The following is a 26160-nucleotide window of genomic DNA, read 5'->3' on the forward strand; positions in this document are numbered from 1 at the left end:
TAAGTCAAAAGTACAGTCTGATTTCAGTATTAGATATTAAAGCAGATTATGATAATGATTTTTTTATTTTTGATAAGTCAAAAGTACGGTCTGATTTCAGTATTAGATATTAAAGCAGATTATGATAATGATTTTTTTATTTTTTATAAGTCAAAAGTACAGTCTGATTTCAGTATTAGATATTAAAGCAGATTATGATAATAATGATTTTTTTATCTTTTATGATTTTTTTATAAGTCAAAAGTACAGTCTGATTTCAGTATTAGATATTAAAGCAGATTATGATAATAATGATTTTTTTATCTTTTATGATTTTTGATAAGTCAAAAGTACAGTCTGATTTCAGTATTAGATATTAAAGCAGATTATGATAATGATTTTTTTATTTTTGATAAGTCAAAAGTACGGTCTGATTTCAGTATTAGATATTAAAGCAGATTATGATAATGATTTTTTTATTTTTTATAAGTCAAAAGTACAGTCTGATTTCAGTATTAGATATTAAAGCAGATTATGATAATAATGATTTTTTTATCTTTTATGATTTTTTTATAAGTCAAAAGTACGGTCTGATTTCAGTATTAGATATTAAAGCAGATTATGATAATAATGATTTTTTTATCTTTTATGATTTTTTGATAAGTCAAAAGTACAGTCTGATTTCAGTATTAGATATTAAAGCAGATTATGATAATAATGATTTTTTTATCTTTTATGATTTTTTGATAAGTCAAAAGTACAGTCTGATTTCAGTATTAGATATTAAAGCAGATTATAATGATTTTTTTATCTTTTATGATTTTATGATTTTTTATTTTTTTATGATTTTATGATTTTTTTTGATAAGTCAAAAGTACAGTCTGATTTCAGTATTAGATATTAAAACAGATTATGATAATGATTTTTTTTTATCTTTTATGATTTTTTTATTTTTGATAAGTCAAAAGTACGGTCTGATTTCAGTATTAGATATTAAAGCAGATTATGATAATAATGATTTTTTTATCTTTTATGATTTTTTGATAAATCAAAAGTACGGTCTGATTTCAGTATTAGATAATAAAGCAGATTATGATAATAATGATTTTTTTATCTTTTATGGTTTTTTGATAAATCAAAAGTACGGTCTGATTTCAGTATTAGATAATAAAGCAGATTATGATAATGATTTTTTTTTTGTGATTATCTTTTTATTTCACTACCATAGGATATATACATTTTATGTTATTATACATCAAGTATATAAACATCAAAATTAAAACTATTTACAGTTGCCAAAGCCTTGAAAAATAAATAATAATACTAATAGATGCAAAATAAATAAGATGCAATGCAATTTGTGGCATTGTTAAGACCCATTTAAATTATGCATTAAACCTGAGGAAAAACAGGTGGTTTCAAAAGAGCGACAATAACTTTGTTCCAAACATCCAAAGTTGAACTTCGTGCTTTATGAATGACAGCCAGTGATCTTTCTATAAGAACAATATCTCTGAAGTAATTATACCATTCTTTTATTGATGGGGATCCAGAAGAAAACCAAGAATGAATTATGGTCTTTTTTGCAGCAGTTAAACCTGCAAATATCATTTTCTTAGAAGCCAATTTAGTACCAATAATAAGTGATGAGTCATCATTAAATAAAAATAAAGTAAGCCGTTTAGGAATTGGAAACTCTAATATATCTTCAAGAAAAGCTGCCACTTGAGACCAAAGGTTAGAGACATCTGGGCAGTCCCAGAAGATATGCAAGTGCCAACCGTATTCAAATCACATTTTTCACAATTTGGGGTATCTATAAGCTTCATTTTGAAACGTCTGTATGGGGAAAGGTACAATTTCTGCACAAACTTAAAATGGATTAATTGGTGTGCAGGATATGATAATGATTTTTTTATTTTTTATGATTTTTTTATTTTTGATAAGTCAAAAGTACGGTCTGATTTCAGTATTAGATATTAAAGCAGATTATGATAATAATGATTTTTTTATCTTTTATGATTTTTTGATAAGTCAAAAGTACAGTCTGATTTCAGTATTAGATATTAAAGCAGATTATGATAATGATTTTTTATCTTTTATGATTTTTTTATAAGTCAAAAGTACGGTCTGATTTCAGTATTAGATATTAAAGCAGATTATGATAATAATGATTTTTTTATCTTTTATGATTTTTTGATAAGTCAAAAGTACAGTCTGATTTCAGTATTAGATATTAAAGCAGATTATGATAATAATGATTTTTTTATCTTTTATGATTTTTTGATAAGTCAAAAGTACAGTCTGATTTCAGTATTAGATATTAAAGCAGATTATGATAATAATGATTTTTTTATCTTTTATGATTTTTTTATAAGTCAAAAGTACAGTCTGATTTCAGTATTAGATATTAAAGCAGCCTCAAAAATCACAATATGAGATTTTTTTTTACATTGAATAGTGCTGAATTCCATCATGAACGGTTCGATACACACAGTAAAAAGTGGTGACCTGAAATTATAACCTTGAGTTATTTCTAAATTAAAATTCTCAGGTTGATTCAGCGATATTATGATTTGATTATGATAATGATTTTTTTTCTACCAGTGTACCTCCACATTATTTCCACTCCCCAGAAACACGACACACATCGTTATAGCATCAAATATGACTTTATTCATTTTCTTATAAATCATTCATACAAAATTGGCATTCTGCAATTTCTTTATTACCTCTATAAAAAGTCATCTGTTAATTACTGGGATGACGGGTCAGGACAGGAGGGAGCAAAACAAAGAAATCTGAACAGAAATAACCCAAAACAAACCAGTATTTACTCATAAATAGTCTAAAGTGGTCATGCAAGTCTGGTTAACAGCCTAACGTGAGCAACGCCGTCCAATCCTTATTAGTGTCGAACGCTCTCCGGAGGACCGGGTCAGGGGTCGCGAACTCAGTTCACTGGAATCAAAAGGCACAATCAGGGAGAGATCGGTGACGTTGTTGAGCATGAGTCCATATTGCTTATTGCTAATCACAGAACGTAAGGTTAAAGTTAGTATGCAAATTTACCAGACAGTGTGATCCTGACTAAACGATGCAGACAAACATTACTTCGCTAAAGCAACATAACAGTTAATTGCATGAGTTTTAATTTGCCAAGATTCTTTGGTGATCTTGCGTGTGTGTAGTTTAGCAGCAGCATTCAACCGGCCGATTGCAAATGAATGGCTTTGTCACGTTAAGCTGGGTGATTAAAACAACACTGGCATCAACGCGGACACCTATCAGTGTGTGGACGAGCGGATCTGGCGGATCTCAAGCCCTGACGGGATGCACATGTCAATCAAAACCATCTCACGCGTATATAATCATGTAGACCCAGCTGTGTGTACAGCGATAAGTCACGCTGATGCATGAAACTGACGTTGATTCTGTGATATGGCATTATAACAATCATTTTTTAAAATTGGTTTTCTGAACTTAAAAGTCAACCAGATGTGGGCCATTTGTGTTAAAACTAATCACGAATGCAACCGTTAAAGAGGGCAATTATATTAGAAGCTTTCACATACTTGTATAACAAGATTCAAGCGAGCACCTAAACAACGCCAATGTCAAGATGGACGAAACACTTTAAAATGGCATTTTCAGGCCACAGTTAGGACGTTCATCCGGGTCGGATAAAGCCGAATTACTGCAGATTTCTCAGGTTTTTAAATCACGATTCAATGTAAAAAAAAAGAAATAAAAAAGCTTATTAAAATACAACGCAAAACAACTTGGGCTCCTAAACAACATTCAGTGTCAGATATGCGTATGAATGACGTAGTGTGCGAATATATCAGCGTCAACCGAATTCCTGATGAAGTGCGATGTGAAGGGAAAGAGGAAAAGGAAAAGGCTTTGGCTCACAGCTGGCACATCTTAAGTCCAGTCACCTTCACTAAAGGCCACTAAAGCTCAGCTCTCCTTCAAGTCATCAGACATTCAAGATCCTGCGACACGCTCTCCGCAAACACACGTTCCCTCGACGGGAAGAAACCAGGATGCGTGTCACTTCGCAGGGGGCGTAAATTAGCCGGCGTCCGTTTGAGTTTTACACGCGGAACGAGGCGGAGCCGTTGAACTTTGACGGACAGCTCATTTTTCACAGGGACAGGGAAGATAAAGGAGGCGAGAGACGTCTCACTTAAGTCCTTACGATGCAGACCTGTCTGAAAGTTCCTCCGGTGAACAGATGGTGTTGTGCACTGTAAGCTCTGCCTTTGTTTCCACACTCATTTACTATGACCAACGCTTTTCCCAAAGTCTGGCTGGGAGGATTCGGGGAATTCTAATTAATATGATAAAAAATGCATTTTAAGGTGGATTTGCATTCATTAATTAGATAGGGAGGGTTTGACAAGCCACTTAAGGAAACTCATTAGTCTTGGCACGGTTTTTAAAAAATAAAAGCACTGAAATACTGCAGGGTTTGAGCCGTGGTTCTGCCGCTGATAACGGGGATCCGACCTTTTTATGCACACGTCTGCGTTCACGAGCTTTTCACCTGCTCTGAATCGATATGAAACCGATATGAAGAAAATTAAAAAGCCTCTACACTGCAGAAAAAATTATTCTTTTTGTCTCGCTTTTCATTTAAAATATCGAAACGCTCTTAAATCAAGATCATTTATTTGAGAAGCAACATGAGATATTAAGTTAAAAAAGCTAATCGTGAAAATGAAGTGAGTTTGTGCTTGAAACAAGAACAAATATCTGTCAGTACAGTCAGGAAAATAAATCTTCATTCACAGGGAAAATTATGATTTTTCTGATTTTTGTTTTAAGCACAAACTCAAATTTACTTGAGAAGCAACATGACTTAAAATAACAAGTAAAAAAAATCTAAATGGAGTGAGTCTGTGCTTAAAACAAGACAAATATGTGTCAATGGAGTCAGAAAAATCATCCTGTTTTCCCTGTGAATAAAGATTATTTTTCTGACTGCACACACAGATATTTGTTCTTGTTTTAAGCACAAACTCAAAACATGTTTACTTACTATTTTAAGTCATGTTGCTTCTCAAGTAAATGCATCTTGATTTAAGAACTTTTAGACATTTGTACTGTAAAGTGACTGTTTTTTGCAGTGCAACACCTCAAAAACGTGTCAGTAAAGCTCACTCGCACACAATCCCGGCTCATTTCCTCAAACCCTGGGAAAAGAAACGGATTGGGAGAAGATGTGTTGTGGTTGGGAAGTGCTAACGCGATGATGCATCCCTCCTGTCGTCGCTCGTGTGCTGGGAAAGATCAGTTCGTCACCCCTGAAACCAAACCCTCCCCAAGAGTTAAAGCGTGTCAGGTGTGTGTGTCGTCCCGCAGTGTGTGCTGAAGGGGAAGCGGCCCCGTGGGCTCCTGAGAGTCTCTCGCGGCCCCCTGGTGAATGTCCATCGAGGGCCGCCAGTCGGGTCAGAGCCGCTCGATCTCCCTGTATTTCTTGCGGAGGATGGAGACCTGGTCCTTGAACAGAACCGGGTCCAGTCTCATTTGGGAGTGGACCAGAGGCATGCCGCCAAACCAGCTGGCGAACTTGTTCATGCAGGTCTGGCGCTGGGCGAAGTGGTCCGGGTCGGCCCAGCGCGAGGCTCGAGATGACTGAGGGGAACAGAGACACGACGTTAGATTTTTACTGTTTTTTTGAAAAGAAGTTTCTTCTGCTCACCAAGGATGCATTCATTTGATTAAAAATACTAAAGAAAACAGTAATATTGTTGACAATTTAAAACAAGTGTTTTCAATGTAACATATACACTACTAAAGATCCCTTTATGCTCACCAAGGCTGCATTTATTTGATAAAAAATACAGCAAAATTGTAAAATATAATTGCAATTAAAAAAGCTGTTTTCTATGTGAATATATAGTAAAGTGTAATTTATATCCTGTGATCAAAGCTGAATGTTCAGCATCATTACTCCAGTCTTCAGTGTCACATGATCCTTCAGAAATCACTCTAATATGAGGATTTGATGATCAAGAAATATTTATGATTATTATCAGTGTTGAAAACATTGTAATTTTTTTTCCAGGATTCTTTGATGAATAGAAAGTTCAAAAGAACAGCATTTATTTGAAATAGAATCTTTTGTACATAGAAAACTATTGATTTTCTCATAGTTTTAGAGTAAAAGTGTTTTGGAAACTATTTTTCACAGCACTAAATGTAACATTTTATAACTTTTTTCAGGTTCACTTTTCTTTTTGTTTTACATTTCGTTTTCAGGTCTATGCACAAAAAGTGAAAAAAAAAAAGGATTATAACTGCTGGATAAATATAATTTAATACCATAAAAATCCCTAAAAATCCAAAATATTAATCGAATTAAATATATATTACAAAAAAAAAAAGTGGTCATTTTTGACCGATACGCAAACACCTTATTCTTACTCACCCGGCATCGGCTCACTCACTCACTCACTCACTCACTCACTCACTCACTCTGTGTCCTTCGATATTTTTCAAAGTATATGTTTATAATTAATATTGTCCATTCTAGAGGAGAAACTCTGAGTTGCTCACAGAGAAGTTCTACACGTTTGTTAAAACAGTGTTCGTTTGGAACACACACACACACACACACTGAACAAAAAGACGTCTAGCGTCACCCCCCGCTCACCTGACCCATCATGGTCTCCTTGTACTGCTTCTTCTGAGTGACCTTGATGGGCGGCAGCTTGGAGACGGCGGACACGAGGAAGTTCATGAGGAGATCCTCACAGTTGGCCAGCTGGTCCACCATGCTCTTCAGGCTCGTGGGCAGGAGGTGCGTGTACAGGAAGTGGTAATATCTGGAAGATATAACATTATAAATATATATAATATGTGTGTCACGAGTCGCATGGGTTTATTTGAGGCAATAGCCAACTATACATTGTACGGGTCAATATTATCGATTTTTCTTTTATGCCAAAAATCATGAGGATATTAAGTAAAGATCATGTTCCATGAAGATATTTAGTAAATATCCTACCGTAAATATATAAAACATGTATTTCTGTGAGTGAATGCAGCACAATCGCCAACATAAATGAACAACTTTAAAGGAGATTTTCTCAATGTTTCGATTTTTTTGCATCCTCAGATTCCAGATTTACAATAGTTGTATCTCGGCCAAATATTTTATATGATTTATTCAGCTTTCAGATGATGTATACATCTCAATTTAAAAAAATTGACCCATGTGACCGGTTTTGTGGTCCAGGGTCACATATGGACATTGTCAAGAACAGGCGGAGACAATCACATCATTCATGCAAAAGCTCAATAGGACAATGAACACAGTTTGTTAATAGATATTGATTTTTCACTTAACTGCAGAAATCCCAATATCAGACTTTTAATCAATGGATATTTAATCAATATTTTTAATGCCCTCTGTAATACTAAAGTGTTCTTGCAACAGGTTTTTAGCTTACTATTATTCTTCATTTGTGGTGGCAGGTAGTGTGCTAAAACTATTTCAATGTTTCTGTGAATTGAAATAAAAAAACGGTTCATATTTTTATGGAAAATAGGGATGCATTTTATTTTTCAGGATACTTAGATGAATAGAATGTTGAAAAGAGCAGCATTTATCAGGTTTAACTGTAACTTCTGATGAATTTAATGCATCTTTGATGAATAAAAGTCTTTTTTCAGCCAAAAAAAACCCAAACTCTTGAATGGTTGATCTTTCGGCAGCAGAAACTGTGTCAATCAACTCATTTGCACATAACAGTCCTGAAGCTGGAGGCGCTGGCCTCATTCCTTCAGTTTCTACACACAGTACCTGTGGTAAATGGCAGCTCCGGTGAGAACCATGGAATAATCATTGGTCCATTTGGAGGTGTAACCCCAGCGCTCCTTATTATTGTCCCAGAAATGACTTCGGGCCGGATATCCCACAATCCTCTCAGGGAAACTCTGCCACACCGTGAAGGCGAAGTCCACCTGCAAGACAACGTCGAGCTCGAGTTAGAAGCCGCTCGCCAAACCAGCGCTATAAAGATATAAAGCGTTAACCCTCACACCGCGTCCTAACTACACACGACGCGCGATAAAAAGCATATATGTTCCATGTTAATCAGTGTTTGTCGCGACGGCGACACGCGACGATTCTACTTTAGAAACGGTTTCTATTTTTCTGCGACGTCACGCTGGAACAACAAACACAAAGTGTGGCGATGATGATCTCAGGTACTGTTTATGAGCTTTATTTAATGTTAAAAGCGTGTCATGTGACTCTGAATATCATTAGTGCTCCAGCTTTGAGGCTGTAAAAGCAACACTGGATAATTCACCTCAGATCTTCAAATTAAACAAATGGAAACACGAACGTTCAAACTGTGAACAAACAAGTGTATTCTTTGACAAAGATTGTTTTAGTAACTCAGCCTATGTAGTTTTAATAATGTTTAATATTTGTGAATTTGATTATGTAGCGACTTATCGATTTTCTTGCGAGTGTCGTCAAGATTACTCTCTGGTTCTGTGCACTCGCAGCGAGACTCCGCCCACACACTGTTCTGATTGGCTGACTCTGCCCACACACTGTTCTGATTGACTGACTCCGCCCACACGCCGTTCTGATTGGCTGTGGGTTTTGACTGATTTTGACGCATCTCGCAGTCGCATCGCGTCTAGTGTGGACAGACAAATTATTTTTCGCTGGAAAAACTTTGTTTCGCGTCTATTTAGGACACAGAGTCATCCTTCGCTTGGGTCATTTTGACCTGGAATTTTTTTTATTTTTTTATTGAGTGTTCATCAGAGGGGTACAAGACCCCTAGGACTTTTGTCGCACTTGAATCACGAATACACACACACAAAAAAAATGTTTTAGATGGATTCGAGGAGTTTTGTGGTTGAAATTTTAAAAAGTAACAAATCCTTCCCTCACGGGTCAATTTGACCCCATAGGAATGAATGGAATGCGAGGGATGCTTCAGTACACACAGAAAAACCTAAAAATGCTCAGAATTCATACTAAAAAAATTATTCTTATAATGTCTACATGTATATCTGAATGCATACTGAAGTGAAACTGACTTTAGGACCCAGTGGAACAGCTCATTTGCTCCATATAGAGCTATAGCGCCATCTAGAGTCAAGAAATATCATATTATTTATTTATTTTACTCCTACAAGAGGTCAGCAAAGACACCCAATGTAAGATATTTTGAGCTGAATTAAAAGGTTTAGGCATGAAATTGTGAGTTATTTTGAATTTAATTTGAAATGTGAGTAATGTGCTTAAATTACAAAATTAAAATTTATTTATAACTTATTGATTAAATCAAGTAATTTAAAGGTAAATAAAATAAATAATAACAAAAAATCTCGAAACATCTGCATTAAAAAATAGAAAAAAACATCAAAATAAAATAAGCTTTCTGGACAAAAAAAATAAAATAAAAAATTATATATATATATATATATATATATATATATATATATATATATATATATATATATATATATATATATATATATATAATTTTTATTTATTTATTTTTTTTTATTTTTTTTATAAAGTATAATTTTAGGGATTCTGGACCTGCGAGGGAAGGATTTGTTACAGGACGCAAAGGGAAGGAACGAATAAAGAATGAAAGCTTTCTCATGACAAAAGCCAGACACAAAGATCCACGCTTTCAAAGCTGAGGCTGAGAAGATGCCCTCCTTTTTCTGAGATCAAAGCATTTAAACACACAATTACTGAAACACATCAATAGTGTGAGCGGCAGATCTGAAGTCAGCAGAACTGAAACACACACACACACACACTGAGATTATACAGCGCAACTCCACCGGCAGGACATGTGCGGCTCCTGCTTTATAAACGGGGATGAAGAAAGAAAGGAAGAAAGAAAGAGAGAGAGTAAATGGAGTTTTCCTGCAGTGTGGTCGAGATAACGCATGATTAAAGGAAGACAGGTTTAGGCGCTGGACTTCAGCTGACTCTGATGAGGAACGGACAGAACGAAGCGGAGAAGAGGAATGAGGGATGAAGAGGTCGAGCTGAGATGATTATGGGTGGAGAAGTGCAGTGGTCTCCAGATCTGAAAGGTTGTGTGTTTAATCCCAGAACAGCGATAAGAGGGTTCTGATCCGACATCTACACTAGTGTTCACTGTAAGAGATGCTGATTTAACTCAGGGAAAACGCTCTCTCGTCCTCTAAAACTCCGAAAACAAGCCGATCTGGCTACTGTACTTATCAAACTGTTATATGTAAATGACCTCTGTTATGATTGGCTATATCAACTGATGCGTGAGATTATTAATAGTAAACGTATACATAAATATACAAATACAAGTACTCTTGTAGGATCAAACTTAATTTTTATCAATGTATACAGTATGGATATTGATGCATTACACACACACACACACACACACACACACACACACACACACACTCTCTCTCTCTCTCTCTCTCTCTCTCTCTCTCTCTCTCTCTCTCTCTCTCAAACACACACTATATATTGATGATAATTAAGTTCGACCATATTTTTTTTTTAATTGACTTCACTTTTTTTAAAATCAACCATCTGGGTTTAATTTATTAAAAATAAAATAAAAACAACAGCCAAGAAAAAATAAATAAAATCCTAATAAAAAAGAGGCTCAAGCTGCTGAGTTTCAGTCACCTTAAATAAATAAATTCATAAATAAATGTTAATAGATTTTAATCAGCTCTGATGTTCCCCCCCCCCCCAAAAAAAAAAAAAAATTTTATTAACAATATTATTAACTAATAGAGATGCATTAAATATGTCACTAAATCACACACAATAACTTTGACAGTCCTGACATAAACCATCACGGACCTCGTGCCGAAGACTGGCAAGAAGGAAGACGACATTCACACCATGAATAGAAATAAAGACCATGTTCACACCCATGAAGAGAAAGAGAAAATAAAATGTGTGTGTACCTCAGTGGTGGACAACACTGTGTCCTCGTCCAGACTGAACACTGCGTCGCTGATGATGCTGTCGTACGGCTGGAACCGGCTGCTCATGACCTGCAGAAAACACACACACACACACACACACACACACACACACACACACACACACACACACACACACAGATCAGATCTATGATACAGCATTAAAGCCTGTTCACACGTCAGCGTCTCACCAGCAGACGACATCGCTCTGTTTATTAGAAGCGCTGCAGTTTTGTCGTCTGTCACTTTAAATGCTCGAGCTCTTGGATTCTGATTGGCTGACAATGTTTTTAATCACTCATTCAAGTGGGAACTGCTACTCCTTTACATTTACAATGGTTTTTAGTTCTATATCTTGGTGTAATGGGCATTTAAAGAGGGAAAAATGCACATTTTTATGTTTCTTTTCTTGTTTGGATTAAAGTCCACATATCTGGTTATTGTGCGTGTGTGGTTGGGCACTAGCCTGGGAAAACCCAGACTACTTCCGGTGAATTTTAATTCTCTCTCCAGGATAGTCTGGAGAAGAGCCCATTCAAACTCATTTCTGTGCCGCCGAAATCGCGGCACCAATCAGAAACGTTTGGGGAGGGATTTACATGATGACGACAGCGCAGCGACGCTGAAGGAGTTCTCACGCAGTGAAAAATACATTGCGGAGCAGAGAGGAGACTGACAACACGCTGGCAGACAGGACAGAGCAGGCTACTTTTCGGTTACGTTTGATATTAAACATATTAAACAAAGTCTCTTCAAGTTCAAATCCTCCTGTTAATTTACTCTCCTAAATGCTTTGTCGGACAAAATGGCGGATGGCGAAGTATGATTGGTCAGATCACCTGTCAATCAAGCTGAGCTACGTCGGTTGGTGACGCCCCTTTGGAAATGATTCGTCTACATAGCTTCTCCAGACCCTACACTCAGTTTCAGCTGAGAAGGGTCTGGTTTTAACCAGGCTAGTTGGGCACTAATAAGAGGAGGAAATTTACAATATGAGACCTACAATAAGCAGACCACATGCATTACAGTCCTGTCACAGACACACACAACAACAGGCCACACACACAGACACACAGACACACACACACAAGCAAACAAACACACATGCAAACACTATTTCAACTTTTGTCAAAACACACACAGGCGAATCGAGCCTCAACGGCACAAAATGTCAAAACAGTGTCGGAGTCATAAACGCACCGAAAGAGGACTGGGTTAAAGCACAAGCAAACTGGAAATAACACACACACTCACACACTTGTCACACACACAGACGGCAGTGCTGCAGGAAACTCCACATACTATCTGCACTTCTAGAAAGCCAGCACCACTATATGAAGGTGAAAGATGAGGAAGACCCGATTAAATCTAACACAGGAAATCTCACAATCTCACAAATCTCACGCCAGAGAGAGAGAGAGAGAGAGAGAGAGAGAGAGAGAGAGAGAGAGAGAGAGAGAGAGAGAGAGAGAGAGAGATAGGAGATAGGAGATAGGAGAGAGAGATAGGAGAGAGAGAGAGAGAGAGAGAGAGAGAGAGAGAGAGAGAGAGAGAGAGAGAGAGAGAGAGAGAGAGAGAGAGTGTAACAGTGTTTGCAGTTATTGCAGTATTTATTATAAATGAATTATCCATGCACATCATTTTTTTATATCACGTTCCTGGTAATCTTGAATCAGAATAACTTCCCCTCATCTCTTCTCTTCTCTGATGACGAGGGCGGGGCAACCTGTCAATCACGTGAGATCAGCCAATAACGAACCACAACCATCCAATCAATTCCCCACAGACAAAATCAAGCCCCGCCCACATTTGTTCTTGTTCCAGAAGCGTTTCACTCGGATAGACAACAGAAAAGACTATCGCAACTTCTGTTTCATGCCGACTTTAAAGGAAGTTTGTTTGGCTGAAATATTAAGAGGACTTCATTACGACGAGTGTAATCTATCATCTGAGAGCAGCAGAGTATAATTACACACATCTGATTACTAACAGTTTTGGTTTTGGTTTGAAATGAAAATGTTAATTTTGGTTTCAGTAAATAAAAAATATTTCTGTGCATCACTATTAAAATTAAAACTAAGACTCACTTAAAAACAAAAAAATCCAAATGTAGATTTACACACAGACACACATATATATATATTTTTTTTTTTTGCACAATAATATATATATATATAAATGAAGAGTTCAGATGCAAAAGCCTCTAAGTGCCATCTGAAATTTTCTTCTAGAATGATCATTTTTATCAAGCTCGTATATTTAAGTTTCACTTAAGTTTCACTTCAGTAATTTCACTTAAATGACAATTAACTATCTATTCATTGTCATTTAAGTGAAATTATTGAACTTAAATATATGAGCTTGATAAATAATTTTTTTCAATTTCAGATGAGAAATTTTCAGATGGCACTTAGAGGCTTTTGCATCTGAACTCTTCATATACATATATACATTTATTGTGCAAAATTAAAAAGAAAATATGATTGTGTGTGTGTGTGTGTGTGTGTGTGTGTATATATTTAAAATATCCTCATTGCACCAAATTTTGTGTTGACATAACTAAACTTTAATATTTAATCTTCACAAAATTTATTTGTGATAACTTCACAATCCAATCAAATCCCAGATGGCTATTCATCAAGTCCCATCCTGTATTAGACTGTTCCACTTCATCCAGAAACTAAAGCACATCTCAGTGTGTAGCTGATGCTGTTGTGTAATGAAAGGCAGTCGGACCGCAGAGAGAGAGACGGAGAGGCTCAGTTTTCTCTGCAGGACCTCAAGATTCGGGAAGAACGCGAGTGTTTAAAAAGGAAAATGCCCAAAGCTACACTTCAGTGCGGTGTGGGACCAGGCTGTCAATCACGGCTTAAAAGAGCTGTCTCCTCGTCAACCAGTCTGGGTGGGAACACACACACACACACACACACACACACACACACACACACACACACACACACAGCAAACAAGCGAGCCACAAGCCATACACACCACAGGCTGACTGGCACTACTTCACTGCGCTCTTCCCTCAGCCAGAGGAAAACTAATCCCTCTCTCCACTCCAAACACTGGGAAACAACACTCACAGTCCCTCTCTGTTCCTCAGCTTTAGCCTAGACCACACACACACACACACACACACACACACACACACACACACACACACACAGTCACACAGACAAGCTAGAGATGCAGCGTTGTGTTTACTGTAATATACGGTTTCATTCCAAAGCTGAATGTTCAGCATCATTACTCCAGTCTTCAGTGTCACATGATCCTTCAGAAATCACTCTAATATGATGATTTGATGCTCAAGAAACATTTATGATTATTATCCGAGTTGAACAGTTGTGCTGTTTATTTTTTTGTGGAAAAAGTGATGGATTTTATTTTTCAGGATTCTCTGATGAACAGAAAGTTTGAGTAGAAATAGAGCATTATAAGTGTCTTTGCTGTCACTTTAGATCAATTTACTGTGTTCTTGATGAATAAAAGTGTTAATTACTTGTGTTGTATTAAAAATTGTATTAAAAATTGTATTGACCCCTGCATTTGCAAAGTTTCATTCATTTTTGATTATATTTTTAGAATTTTAATGTGGCACATCTAATAATGAGAAAATGGTAATTTTTCAGCTTTAACGTGCAAAAAGGAAATGCGCATATTTAAGTATCATAAAATGGAAAACCTATGAGAGAAAACCCTACAGAAACTTTCTCTCACCTTGTTCTCTCCTTCGATGACAATAATGGGCACTGAAGTGGCCGGCCATCGATGCTTGGCGGGCAAAGGCTTGTCACAATTCCACAACACGATAATCTGAGAAAAAAAACAGAAAGAAAGAGAGATCAGCAAACAAAAGTTATGCATTTCTATCAGTAGCCGCGTTTCCATTACCCTTCAAATTGCGAATTGAAAATACGCCCAATGGAAACACGTAATTTTTGCAAAAACTCCCATTTATCGCAATAAAGTTTTTCCGCTCTCATGAGGAGGTTTTTCAGGCAATTCGAAAAAGAAATATTTCGCAAAACTGCAATGGAAACAGTTTTTGCACATTTACAGTCACCTGACGTAGATGACGCGGTGTGTTTGGACAGAATACGAGACAGAGCTCTTTATTAAATTCATAAAAGACAAAAAGAATTACAGGAATACTGGATTCTACACCTCATAGAGGTGCCACAATCAAGACCTCGACGCAGATCTGAGGGAGAAACACCCAGAAACTCCTCATATGAGCCGCTCACAGTATAATAAGGGTCGTTCCTTACCATTAATGCTTGGAAAACACACACACGTCTCCTTCCATTAATAATAATGGCTAGTGCAGTGGCTGGGATTAGTACATAAACCTACATTTTGGAATGATTTTACTGATCGCGAGAGGAAAAAATTAAGTTTTAGTCGCATAACATCAGTTAATGGAAACGCCGTCATTTCGCAATAGTTTTTTGTCGACATTTATAAAAAAAAAATAAATAAAAAAAAAATAAATCGCAAAAGTTTTGCGCAAATCTGTAATGGAAACGCACCTACTGATGCCTCATGGGAAGGAAGTCACATTAATTCAATCTGATCTCAGCTTATATGTTTCTAATAACACAAGACATAATATTACATGTCATGCATAATCATACAAAGCCACACTTAAACAGAGCATACATGTGACAGTTCAAACGCATTTATTTTATGATCATGTATCTTGTTTTCACATTAGTCCCAAACCTGACAGCGTTACAGGGATTCGGTGTCGGTTTCAGTTTACAGCTTCTAACAGCCGTGAGGTTTTTACATTCATTTTGTTTTGTCACTTTCAAGTGTGTTTGAGTGATTACACCTCCAGCTGAAGCGACTGGCTCTGGTTTTACGTTAACACTCATAAATGTTTCATGCGGAGCGGCCCTTCTTCCTCTCAGAGTGTGTGTGTGTGATTTAGAAGTCGGTTGCTTCTCAGAGTCGGGTTAAATAACTCATTAAGAGCGCTGGAGTGTTTGGACTCAACCCAACACTCGGGGTTTTCAGTCGAGAGTTAGTGAGTTTACATGCACAAGCAAACGCTGATAGACTATCAAAAATCAGCTCCGTCTACAAGCCCACAAGAAAAATAAATGAATATAAATGAGAATTTAAAACGCTGAAGTGATCAGGTTTGACATCAAAACATGAACACGAGTGCGCAAACTGAACAAGCCGACAGAAAAGCAATCAAAGGCGATGACAGAGAAAGATCGAGGCTTGCTGATCAGGTTTATGAAGTTTCCCCTATAAAAATTAACAAAGTTAACATATCAATTGAAATAAATTATTAAAATGTATTGATGTAAATATTTCAATTACATTAAATTGAATTTAAAATCAAGTGTTTACACGTACAACAAAACTGATAGACTATCAAAAATCTGCTTGTTCTGAAAATCCACAAGAAAATTAAATGCATATTAATAAGGATTTTATATCATGACATAAAAACATTAGGCTTATAAACCTTTACCAATAATAATAATTTTTTTTTTAAAATTGAAATTACTTTATTGAAATTAAAACAACATTTATTACACTTAAATTGAAATTAAAATCATATTTTATTACTTTACACTAAAAATAACATTATTATTAATTAGGGCTGTCAAAAGATTAATCGCGATTAATCGCATCCAAAATAAAAGTTTGTGTTTACATAATATATGTGTGTGTACTGTGTATAATTATTTTGTATATATAAATACACACACGCTTGTATATATTTAAGAAATATTTGCATACATACACTGTATATATTTATATATAATTTATATTATATATAAATATAATTTTTTTAGATATAAATTACATATTTTTCTTAAATATATACATGCATGTGTGTGTATTTATATATTCAAATTTAATTATACACAGTACACACACATATATTGTTTAAACACAAACTTTTATTTTGGATGCGATTAATCACGATTAATCTTTTGACAGCCCTATTATTAATCTTATTTTATTTTTTCTGTGGGAATTTTTGTTGTTAACAAGTGCAACTTTCCACAATAATTTAAAAATATCTAATATTAAAACATTTAAATTAATACAACATTTATTAAATTTAAATCTTATTTTATTTTTCTGTGGCAGTTTTGTCTAACGAGTGCAACTTTGCTAAATATATATATATTTAAAATAAATTGTTAAAATGTATTGAAATTAATATAACATTTATTATATTTAAATTAAAATTAAATTTTTATTTTATTACTTTATATATAAAATTATTATAATATAATATATAATTTATATTATATTATATACATTTTATAAATCTGTACTGAAATTAGTGTAACATCTACATTATATTATAAATTGTATAATATGATATGCGTTGGGAATGACTCAGGCTGGATTGCTGCTTTAAGAGCTGCTTAAACTGGAAAAGCACTATATTTATATTAATGCACTCGTTTTAATGCGCTGGTGATATAAACATCCATCCAGCCTTTTACTTAACCACATCTTTCATTCATTAAGTCCCGATGGCAGACTCACGCCGCTCTCGAGCACAGAACAGAGGACAGGAAAGCTGGACTGTCTAATGATATTACACGCAGGAGGATCAGGCCTCTTCAAACTTTAAGCATTCCATAATCTATAATAAGATCAGAGACATAATTAAACTACTTAAACTCTTAGAAACAAAACAAAGCCTGAAGGCTGGATTTTTTGATAACGCAGACAGTGTTCATGGATTTTGCTGAAGCATGTAGACAGATTCTGAGTGAAGCCTCGAGGGATTCAACTATCAGTCACCGGTTAAGTGCGCTTTCTAGTTTAAAACATAAACACTGTCATAATTCAAGGATGTAACCATGTCTTACCCAAAGTTTTTAAAGTCTTTTTTTTTATTACATAATTAAAGGATTAAATGGGATTTAAGGGAACAAAGAAACGGAAGGATGAAAAAAGGTCTAAATGTAGTTGTGAAGTTATCAATTTGCAAATAATATTTAATTTTTAAAATATGCACACATTTACTCTTATTTGCATGTGGGGAAAATGCAAAACATGTAATCATGTAGAAGATAAGATGATAGCATGGCACATTTATATCGTAAAACAGTTAAATATTAAATGTTTAGTTACATCTTTCCATGCACTCTTTTACTGTTATACTATAGTGCTGTTGAATGCTGGATTCTGATTGGTTGACGATTGACGCATTACAGCTCTATATCACTTCGCCAAATGATTTCAGTTATTTAAAGGTCTTTACAGCCGACAACAGCAGAAGAACCAAAACCCACAGCGACACTGATCACATAAATATAGTAAACAATAGGATAAAAAAAAACAATGTTTTTTGCCACAAAATTACATTTTATGTACGGAAAGCTCAAAAACACACACACACACACACACACTCTTACAGTACAGACACACACACTCGCAAAGAAACATGTTGTCAGCGCTGCTCTGACGATTTTATCAGTAAAATAGTTTAACAACTTAAATTACTTGAAGTTTCTCACTAGCGAGCAGTGTTCGAATTGAGGGGGGGCTGAGGGGGTCCGGGACCCCCCATAAGCATCAAGGGACCCCCCATAAGGCCCAAAAAAAAATAGTTTTTTTTTTTGTTTGTTTGTTTTTCGTGTAAATGATACACACTGCAAACCCCTTGGGTAGGATTAGGGGTGTGGAGTACGTGCGTATTAGGCCTACACGCCATAAAGTGCGTATCATATATGCACGCAAAAACTATTTTTGGCGAATAAATGGTACGAGAAATAAATTTCGTGCTATAGATAAGCACTTTCACGAGAGTCTGGCAGAGTGGATCCTCATTTTCACCTCACGATGACAGTAAGATAATATTTCTTTCTTTTATGATTGTTTGGTAATTAACTGATCTGAATAGAATTTCGACATTAACGGTTGTCCGGGACACGTGCGTGTGTTTTTTAAGGGACAAGTGAAAGAGAATTGTAGCCTACTTGCCCAACCGAACAAATGCCCTGATTAAAAAATAAAATCAAAAAAATAAAATAAGAAATAACGTAGGCCTACTCGGTTAGGCTACTAACGTAACCTCAGTTCCCTGAGAGTAAGGAAAGAGTATAGAGAGTACAAATTAGGGAAAGAAACGTCTCGGTTACGGATGTAACCCTCGTTCCCTGAGTGGGAACGGAGACGTTACGTCGGATGACGACGATTGGGGTTTCGCTTAGAAGCCTATCACCTTCGAGTATTAGAAAACGAGCCAATGGCAATGAAATGCCATGGGTCTGCGGAATTTGCATAGCGTAACTCCGCCCGCCGCAGGGGGTATATAAGGAAGTACGCGAGCACAATGCAGACATGCCTTCGCTTCGGAGCCGAGACTGGCCCCAGGCGTTTTTCAGCGGTACAGCGGAAGTGGCAGGAAGACGTAACGTCTCCGTTCCCACTCAGGGAACGAGGGTTACATCCGTAACCGAGACGTTCCCTTTCGTGGTCACTCCGAGTTACGTCGGATGACGACGATTGGGGTTCCAGTCTAATCACGCCACCTCGGCTGTCTTCCAGTGCCCTGCGTAAGTCTGAGCTCCCTGTTGTGAGACTAGCACGAACGAAGGAGTCCTACTTAACACAGGGATACCAAGGTACACTGGGAAGCATATCTCCAGAGAGAAGTATGCAATTATGCCCAGCCATTGATGGGGGGGACTTAGAATACACATATGGCCAGAGGCTGCATATGGAAGATCACTGAGGTGTCCAGCCGCAAGTGGAATTTTAAACCCCAGGGGTGGCAAGGTGGCTTGCCAAGGGAAAGACACACGCTCACAAAGAGACTTACAGCGGAATACACATGTGGGGGTCGCCCAGAGGGGGGACCATGCACATGGTGGCACCTAGTCAAGCGCAAAAGCTGAGTATGGAATTTTGGCATAACTCAGGCGTTGACATAAGCAGTGCTGGAGGAACTCAGAGCTTATCAGACTCACCTGAGGAAAATATCGCACGTATCCCGTCCGTGGAGGGGAATGGCGAGCAAGCGAAGACACCTGAGCAGAATCTAGCACCGGCTGGTTGAAGCGAGTACATGAGAAGAAACTGGCTCTACTCGGAGATTATAAAATCTCGCGAAAGTGTTGGGTGTCGCCCAGCCTGCAGCTCTACAAATGTCTGTTAGCGAAGCGCCATGCGCTAGAGCCCAAGAGGAAGCCACACTACGTGTGGAGTGGGCTTTCACACCAAGGGGGCACGGACGACCTTGCTGCTGGTATGCCAACGCAATGGTATCCACTATCCAGTGTGATAACCTTTGCTTTGAGAGAGCCTTTCCCTTCAGCTTCCCACCATGACAGACAAAGAGCTGGTCTGAGGTCCTGAAACACCGCGTTCTGTCTACATAAGCACGGAGGGCTCGTACTGGACAGAGCAGTGCCAAGGCTGGGTCTGCCTCCTCCAAGGGCAGCGCTTGCAGGTTCACTACCTGGTCTCGAAAGGGTGTGGTAGGAACCTTGGGCACATATCCAAGCCGGGGTCTCAGGATCACGTGAGAGTCAGCCGGCCCGAATTCCAGGCACGCTTCGTCAACCGAAAATGCCTGCAGGTCCCCTACCCTCTTGATGGAGGCCAATGCAACCAGGAGCGCTGTCTTCATTGACAGGAACTTAAGCTCCACTGATTGCAAAGGCTCAAATGGAGCGCTCTGCAGGGCAGTTAGAACCACTGAGAGGTCCCAAGAGGGAACGAGGGGAGGACGAGGAGGATTTAGTCTCCTGGCTCCCCTCAGGAACCTGACGATCAGGTCGTGCTTTCCCAGAGACTTACCATCGACTGCTTCGTGATGGGCGGCAATGGCGGCCACATACACTTTCAGGGTGGAGGGAGACAGCCTTCGCTCCAACCCTTCTTGCAGGAAGGAAAGCATGACACTGATGGGGCATTTCGAGGGTTCTTGATGTTTAGAAGAACACCAGTTGACGAAGAGGTTCCACTTCAACGCATAGGCATGTCTCGTGGACGATGCTCTAGCGGAAGTGATGGTAGCCACCACCGCAGGTGGTAGGGTACTCAAACCTGCCTCGTCCCGTCCAGGAGCCACACATGGAGGTTCCAAAGATCGGGACGAGGGTGCCATAAGGTGCCCCGTCCCTGAGAAAGGAGGTCCTTCCTCAGAGGAATTGGCCAGGGAGGTGCTGTCGCGAGGAGTACTAGTTCGGAGAACCAGGTCCGGTTGGGCCAATACGGGGCAACCAAAGTGACCTGCTCCTCGTCCTCCCTGATCTTGCGCAAGGTCTGCGCAAGGAGGCTCACTGGGGGAAACGCATATTTGCGTAGGCCCCGCGGCCAGCTGTGCGCCAGTGCATCCGTGCCGAGCGTGCCCTCGGTCAGGGAATAAAACAGGTCGCAGTGGGACGAGTCGTGGGAGGCAAACAGGTCTACCTGTGCGTCGCCGAACTGATCCCAAATCAGCTGAACCGTCCGGGGATGGAGTCGCCATTCTCCAGCGAGAGGCCGAACTCGAGACAGCTCGTCGGCCGCCTGGTTCAGGTGTCCCGGGATATAAATGGCTCGAAGCGACCTCAGATGCTTCTGACTCCATATGAGGAGGTGGCGAGCGAGTTGCGACATACGGCGGGAGCGTAGACCACCTTGATGGTTGATGTACGCTACTGTTGCGGTATTGTCTGATCGGACTAGTACGTGCTGACCCCTGAGCAACGCCCGGAAGCGGTGCAGGGCGAGACGTACAGCCAGCAACTCGAGGCAATTGACATGCCAAAGGCGCTGGGGTCCTGTCCAGGAGCCCGCGGCAGCATGACCATTGCACATGGCGCCCCAGCCCGTGTTGGAGGCATCTGTTGATACAACAACATGCCGGGAAACTCGTTCTAAGGGCACTCCGGCCCGTAGAAAATTGAGGTTCGCCCACGGGGTGAAGGTCTGACGGCAGGCTGGAGTCACTGGGACTTGGAGCGTGCCGTGTTGCCATGCCCACCTCGGGACTCGATCGCGAAGCCACAGCTGAAGCGGTCTCATATGAAGCAATCCCAGCGGCGTTACTGCGGCTGCGGATGCCATATGCCCCAGGAGCCTCTGAAAAAGTTTCAGTGGAACCGCACTCTTGCCCTCGAACTGACGAAGACAAGTCAGCAGTGACTGCGCGCGCTCGCTCGTAAGCTGCGCGCACATGGCGACCGAGTCGATCTCCATACCGAGAAAAGAGATCCTCTGCACGGGGCAGAGTTTGCTCTTCTCCCAGTTGACCCGAAGGCCCAGACGAACTAGGTGCCGGAGCACTAGGTCCCTGTGTTCGCAAACCTGGTGTCGAGAGTGAGCTAGGATCAGCCAGTCGTCGAGATAGTTCAGGATGCGAACCCCGTGTTCCCGGAGGGGAACAAGGGCTGCCTCGACGACCTTCGTAAAGACGCGAGGAGACAGGGCTAGTCCGAAAGGGAGAACCGCGTACTGGTATGCCTGTCCCTCGAAAGCAAACCGTAGAAACGGTCTGTGTCGAGGTAAAATGGAGACATGGAAGTAGGCGTCCTTCAGGTCGATCGCTGCAAACCAATCCTGCGGCCGCACACACTGGAGGATGTGTTTGGCCGTTAGCATCTTGAACGGCAGCCTGTGAAGGGAGCGGTTCAAGACGCGTAGGTCGAGGATCGGCCGTAACCCACCGGACTTCTTGGGTACGATGAAGTAAGGGCTGTAGAAGCCGGACTTCATTTCGGCTGGAGGGACAATCTCGATCGCACCCTTCGCCAGCAGGGTGGCGACCTCCGCTCTCATGACAGGGGCATTGCCACCGACCATAGTGAAGCGGACTCCCCTGAAGCGGGGAGGAGATCGCGCGAACTGAATCGCGTAGCCGAGCCTGATGGTTCTCGCGACCCAGCGGGACAGTCTGGGAAGCTCTAGCCAGGCCTCCAGAAAGTGCACCAGCGGGGTCATACGAACCACAGACGTACCGTCGGTGGGGCAGCGAGGCGGAATGACCGGCACCGGCGAGGGTGGCATAGCGGCCCTGTGCGGGGGCACGGTCATTAACCGCGTCCTGCCAGAGGAGGCCAGGGGAGGGCGCGCGTCCCACGGGGGCGTGCTCTGGCAGGGGTCTGGCGACAGAGGGGGATGAGAGGAGCGAGGCCCGTGGGCGGCGCGTGCTGTCATCCCGCACCTCTGGGACAGAGGAGGGCGGCAGTGGCGGGACCCGAGGGTGGCGCGCACTGCGGCCCTCGGGCTCTGTGGGCTCAGGATTGGGATTTTCGATTCTGTCTTTAACCACATTAGGGTGCTGCCCGTCGTGGGACGAGCAGCGGGGAGTGGAGAACAAAAGATTCTCCCCCGGCCCTCCACCGGGGGAAGGAGTGGCCCTGCTACCACCTCCTGAACAGAAAGGAAAGCCAATCCTGAGCTGCCCGTCTCAGGAGCGCCGCTTAGCCTGGCGTTTAGCGGGCGGCGGGGCTGGAGAGGGCTGTGGCGCCTTCCTGCGGCTTCCTCCACGACGCGACCCCGATGACTGCTGCTGGGGCCGTGCGGGAGGGGCGGGAGCCGCAGGAGGGCGCCCTCGGCGGCGAGCAGGCTGAGGACTCTGAACCGGTGGCTTAGCAGCAACAGCACGCCGGGGCAGAATATGTTTAATGGCCTCAGTCTGCTTCTGAGCAGTCGAGAACTGTTGGGCAAAGTCCTCGACTGCACCGCCGAAAAGGCCGGCCTGGGATATGGGAGCGTTGAGCAGACGAGTCCGCTCAGGCTCACGCATATCGGCCAGGTTCAGCCACAGGTGTCTCTCCTGGACCACAGCTGTGGACATCACCAAACCCAGGGAGCGCGCGGTCACTTTCGTCGCCCGGAGAGCGAGGTCAGTGGCGGCGCGCAGCTCATCAAAGAGCCCTGGGTCTGTCCTACCCTCGTGCATGTCACGGAGCATCTTGGCCTGGTAGACCTGTAAGATGGCCATGGCATGCAGTGAAGCAGCTGCCTGTCCCGCCGCTCTGTAAGATTTCGCCACCATAGTAGACGAGAATCTACAGGCTTTGGAAGGGTGCTTTGGATCACCACGTGATGAAGCGCTTGCCGGACACAGCTGCATCGCGACAGAACGTTCAACCGTGGGAATCCCAGTGTACCCACAAGCATCAGCTTTATCGAGGGGAGGAAAGGCGGAGAAAGCCGACGAACGATCACGGGAAGACATGGGAGCCTTCCAGGACCGCGTGACTTCCTCATGCACTTCCGGGAAGAAAGGAATTGGGGTTGGGCGCCGACGGGTGTCAGCGGCCGCTCCCAAAAACCAATCGTCCAGCCGCGAGCGCACTGGATCAGGTGGCGGGGACCACTCAACACCAATGGCCGCGGCTGCCCGGGAAAGCATGGCGGTCAGCTCGGGATCAGACTCGGGCAACGCTGACACGCCCGAGGGCGGCAACGCAGCCGAATCCTCACTTCCCGAGGACTCGCGCCCACCTTGTGATGCCGCGATCGACATAGTATCTTCCTCTGGAGCTCCAAACGAGACGCGCTGGGGCTCCGAAGAGGAACCAGCGGTCTCAGTCTGTACACTCGCGGGAACCACTGCTGAAGAGGGGTGTGTGGACCGCGGACGTGTCGGTGGTATGTCCCACACAGTCACCCTCAGGTCACCCCGGCCACCAGCCGAAGTACTAGCCCTCTCGGAGTCAGTAGATCGGGGTGTGGGTAGGGGGACTCTCGCTCTGGTGAGTTCATTGAGTCTCGACCGCAGCATGGAGATGGTCATGTTCCCGCAGTGAGAACATGAGTCATCCATGAACGCTGCTTTAGCGTGATCAACGCCCAAACACGCTAAGCAGTGTTCATGCCCATCAGAGAAAAATATCTCGCGACCGCAACCAGAAGTGCACGGGCGAGGCATCTTTAAAAAGACGTGCCGCGTGCAAGCTCTTTTTGTGAGAGGATAAACTCCGCGGATGCTGAAGCGAACAGGGAGAAACACACTAACTGTCAGATCACTGAACAGACCAGCAGGGTAGTGAGCACTCGCTGAAATCGCCGTCACACCAACACCGGAGAGTTCGCTCGTCTCGAAGGTAAGAGAAGACTAACTCAGAATATTTGGCTTACAGGAGTGGAGAAGTTCTCGGCTCTGAAGCGAAAGCATGTCTGCATTGTGCTCGCGTACTTCCTTATATACCCCCTGCGGCGGGCGGAGTTACGCTATGCAAATTCCGCAGACCCATGGCATTTCATTGCCATTGGCTCGTTTTCTAATACTCGAAGGTGATAGGCTTCTAAGCGAAACCCCAATCGTCGTCATCCGACGTAACTCGGAGTGACCACGAAAGGGAATGCCCTTTATAAAGCTAAAAAAATTATTCTGATAAGAGTGTTTTCCAACAGTGATGTAATGACACATTGACAATTTAAGTTTGAAGGGAGTAAAGCCTCTGTTAATGCTGCAAATGTAATTTTGACAAAAGAAGAACTTTTATTTTAAATAAATCTTAATTTTAAATCAGCCTACAGTGTGATATTTCATCATATTATCATGCTTAACACTGAGAATTTGAATAATTGAAATGTGATGATCAGATGCAGATATCTAAATCAGAGAATATCATAGGTTCGGGAGTTTGGTGGGTGGATTATTTAGTTTTAACAGCAGATTCGGGGGACTCAAAGTGCACCAGATTAATGAATTTATCTTTAAAATGTACAAAATTTTCTTACGGGGGGGCATGCCCCCGGACCCCCCTAGGTACCGAGCTCAATCCACAAAAATACTCTATACTTTATTATATGAAATGAATAACTGAAAAAATATGTATATTATTACGTTTTTTTTTTTTTTTTTTTTTTGTGGGGACCCCCCAAGAGCTTTGACACAATTCGGACACTGCTAGCGAGGAAATAAAAGCGCTGTTCTTGAAGCAGATAAACTTACATTTCACTATTAGTAGAGACGCTGCTGTCGAACACTGTTGAGACTCGGGTAATTCTCTCTCTCTCTCTAATAACTGCATTATCCCTCATTATCTGCTATCAGTGCAGATGTTACAAGCTCTGAAACTATGTTTTGTAATTAGCAACGGAGGCAGATAAGAAATTAGTCCCACACACAAGAGCGTTTTAAGGACAAAAATGTCTGACAAGTGTCTTGAAATACAACATCTGAACAATAATTTAAGGTGTGGTAACCTGTTAAATTATTAGAAATAATCGTGGCTGCATTTCCACCTCTAGTGTGTT

General features: G+C 40.9%; 1 protein-coding gene across 1 annotated transcript in view; it reads right to left on the minus strand.

The window, feature by feature from the left end:
* Positions 1–2634: 2634 nt before the first annotated feature.
* The window catches only part of ext1b (exostosin glycosyltransferase 1b), a 113863-nt gene continuing 90337 nt past the window's right edge, over positions 2635–26160 (minus strand). The window contains exons 7-11 of the mRNA XM_081377535.1: positions 14686–14781; positions 10945–11034; positions 7796–7956; positions 6644–6815; positions 2635–5622 (exon numbers count right to left, since the gene is read on the minus strand). Of these exons, the coding sequence (XP_081233661.1) occupies positions 5437–5622; positions 6644–6815; positions 7796–7956; positions 10945–11034; positions 14686–14781 (705 nt within the window). The 3' untranslated portion in view covers positions 2635–5436. The remainder of the gene's footprint in view (positions 5623–6643; positions 6816–7795; positions 7957–10944; positions 11035–14685; positions 14782–26160) is intronic.

Source organism: Scardinius erythrophthalmus (assembly GCF_964197995.2).
Source record: "Scardinius erythrophthalmus genome assembly, chromosome: 10".
Classification (NCBI taxonomy): domain Eukaryota; kingdom Metazoa; phylum Chordata; class Actinopteri; order Cypriniformes; family Leuciscidae; genus Scardinius; species Scardinius erythrophthalmus.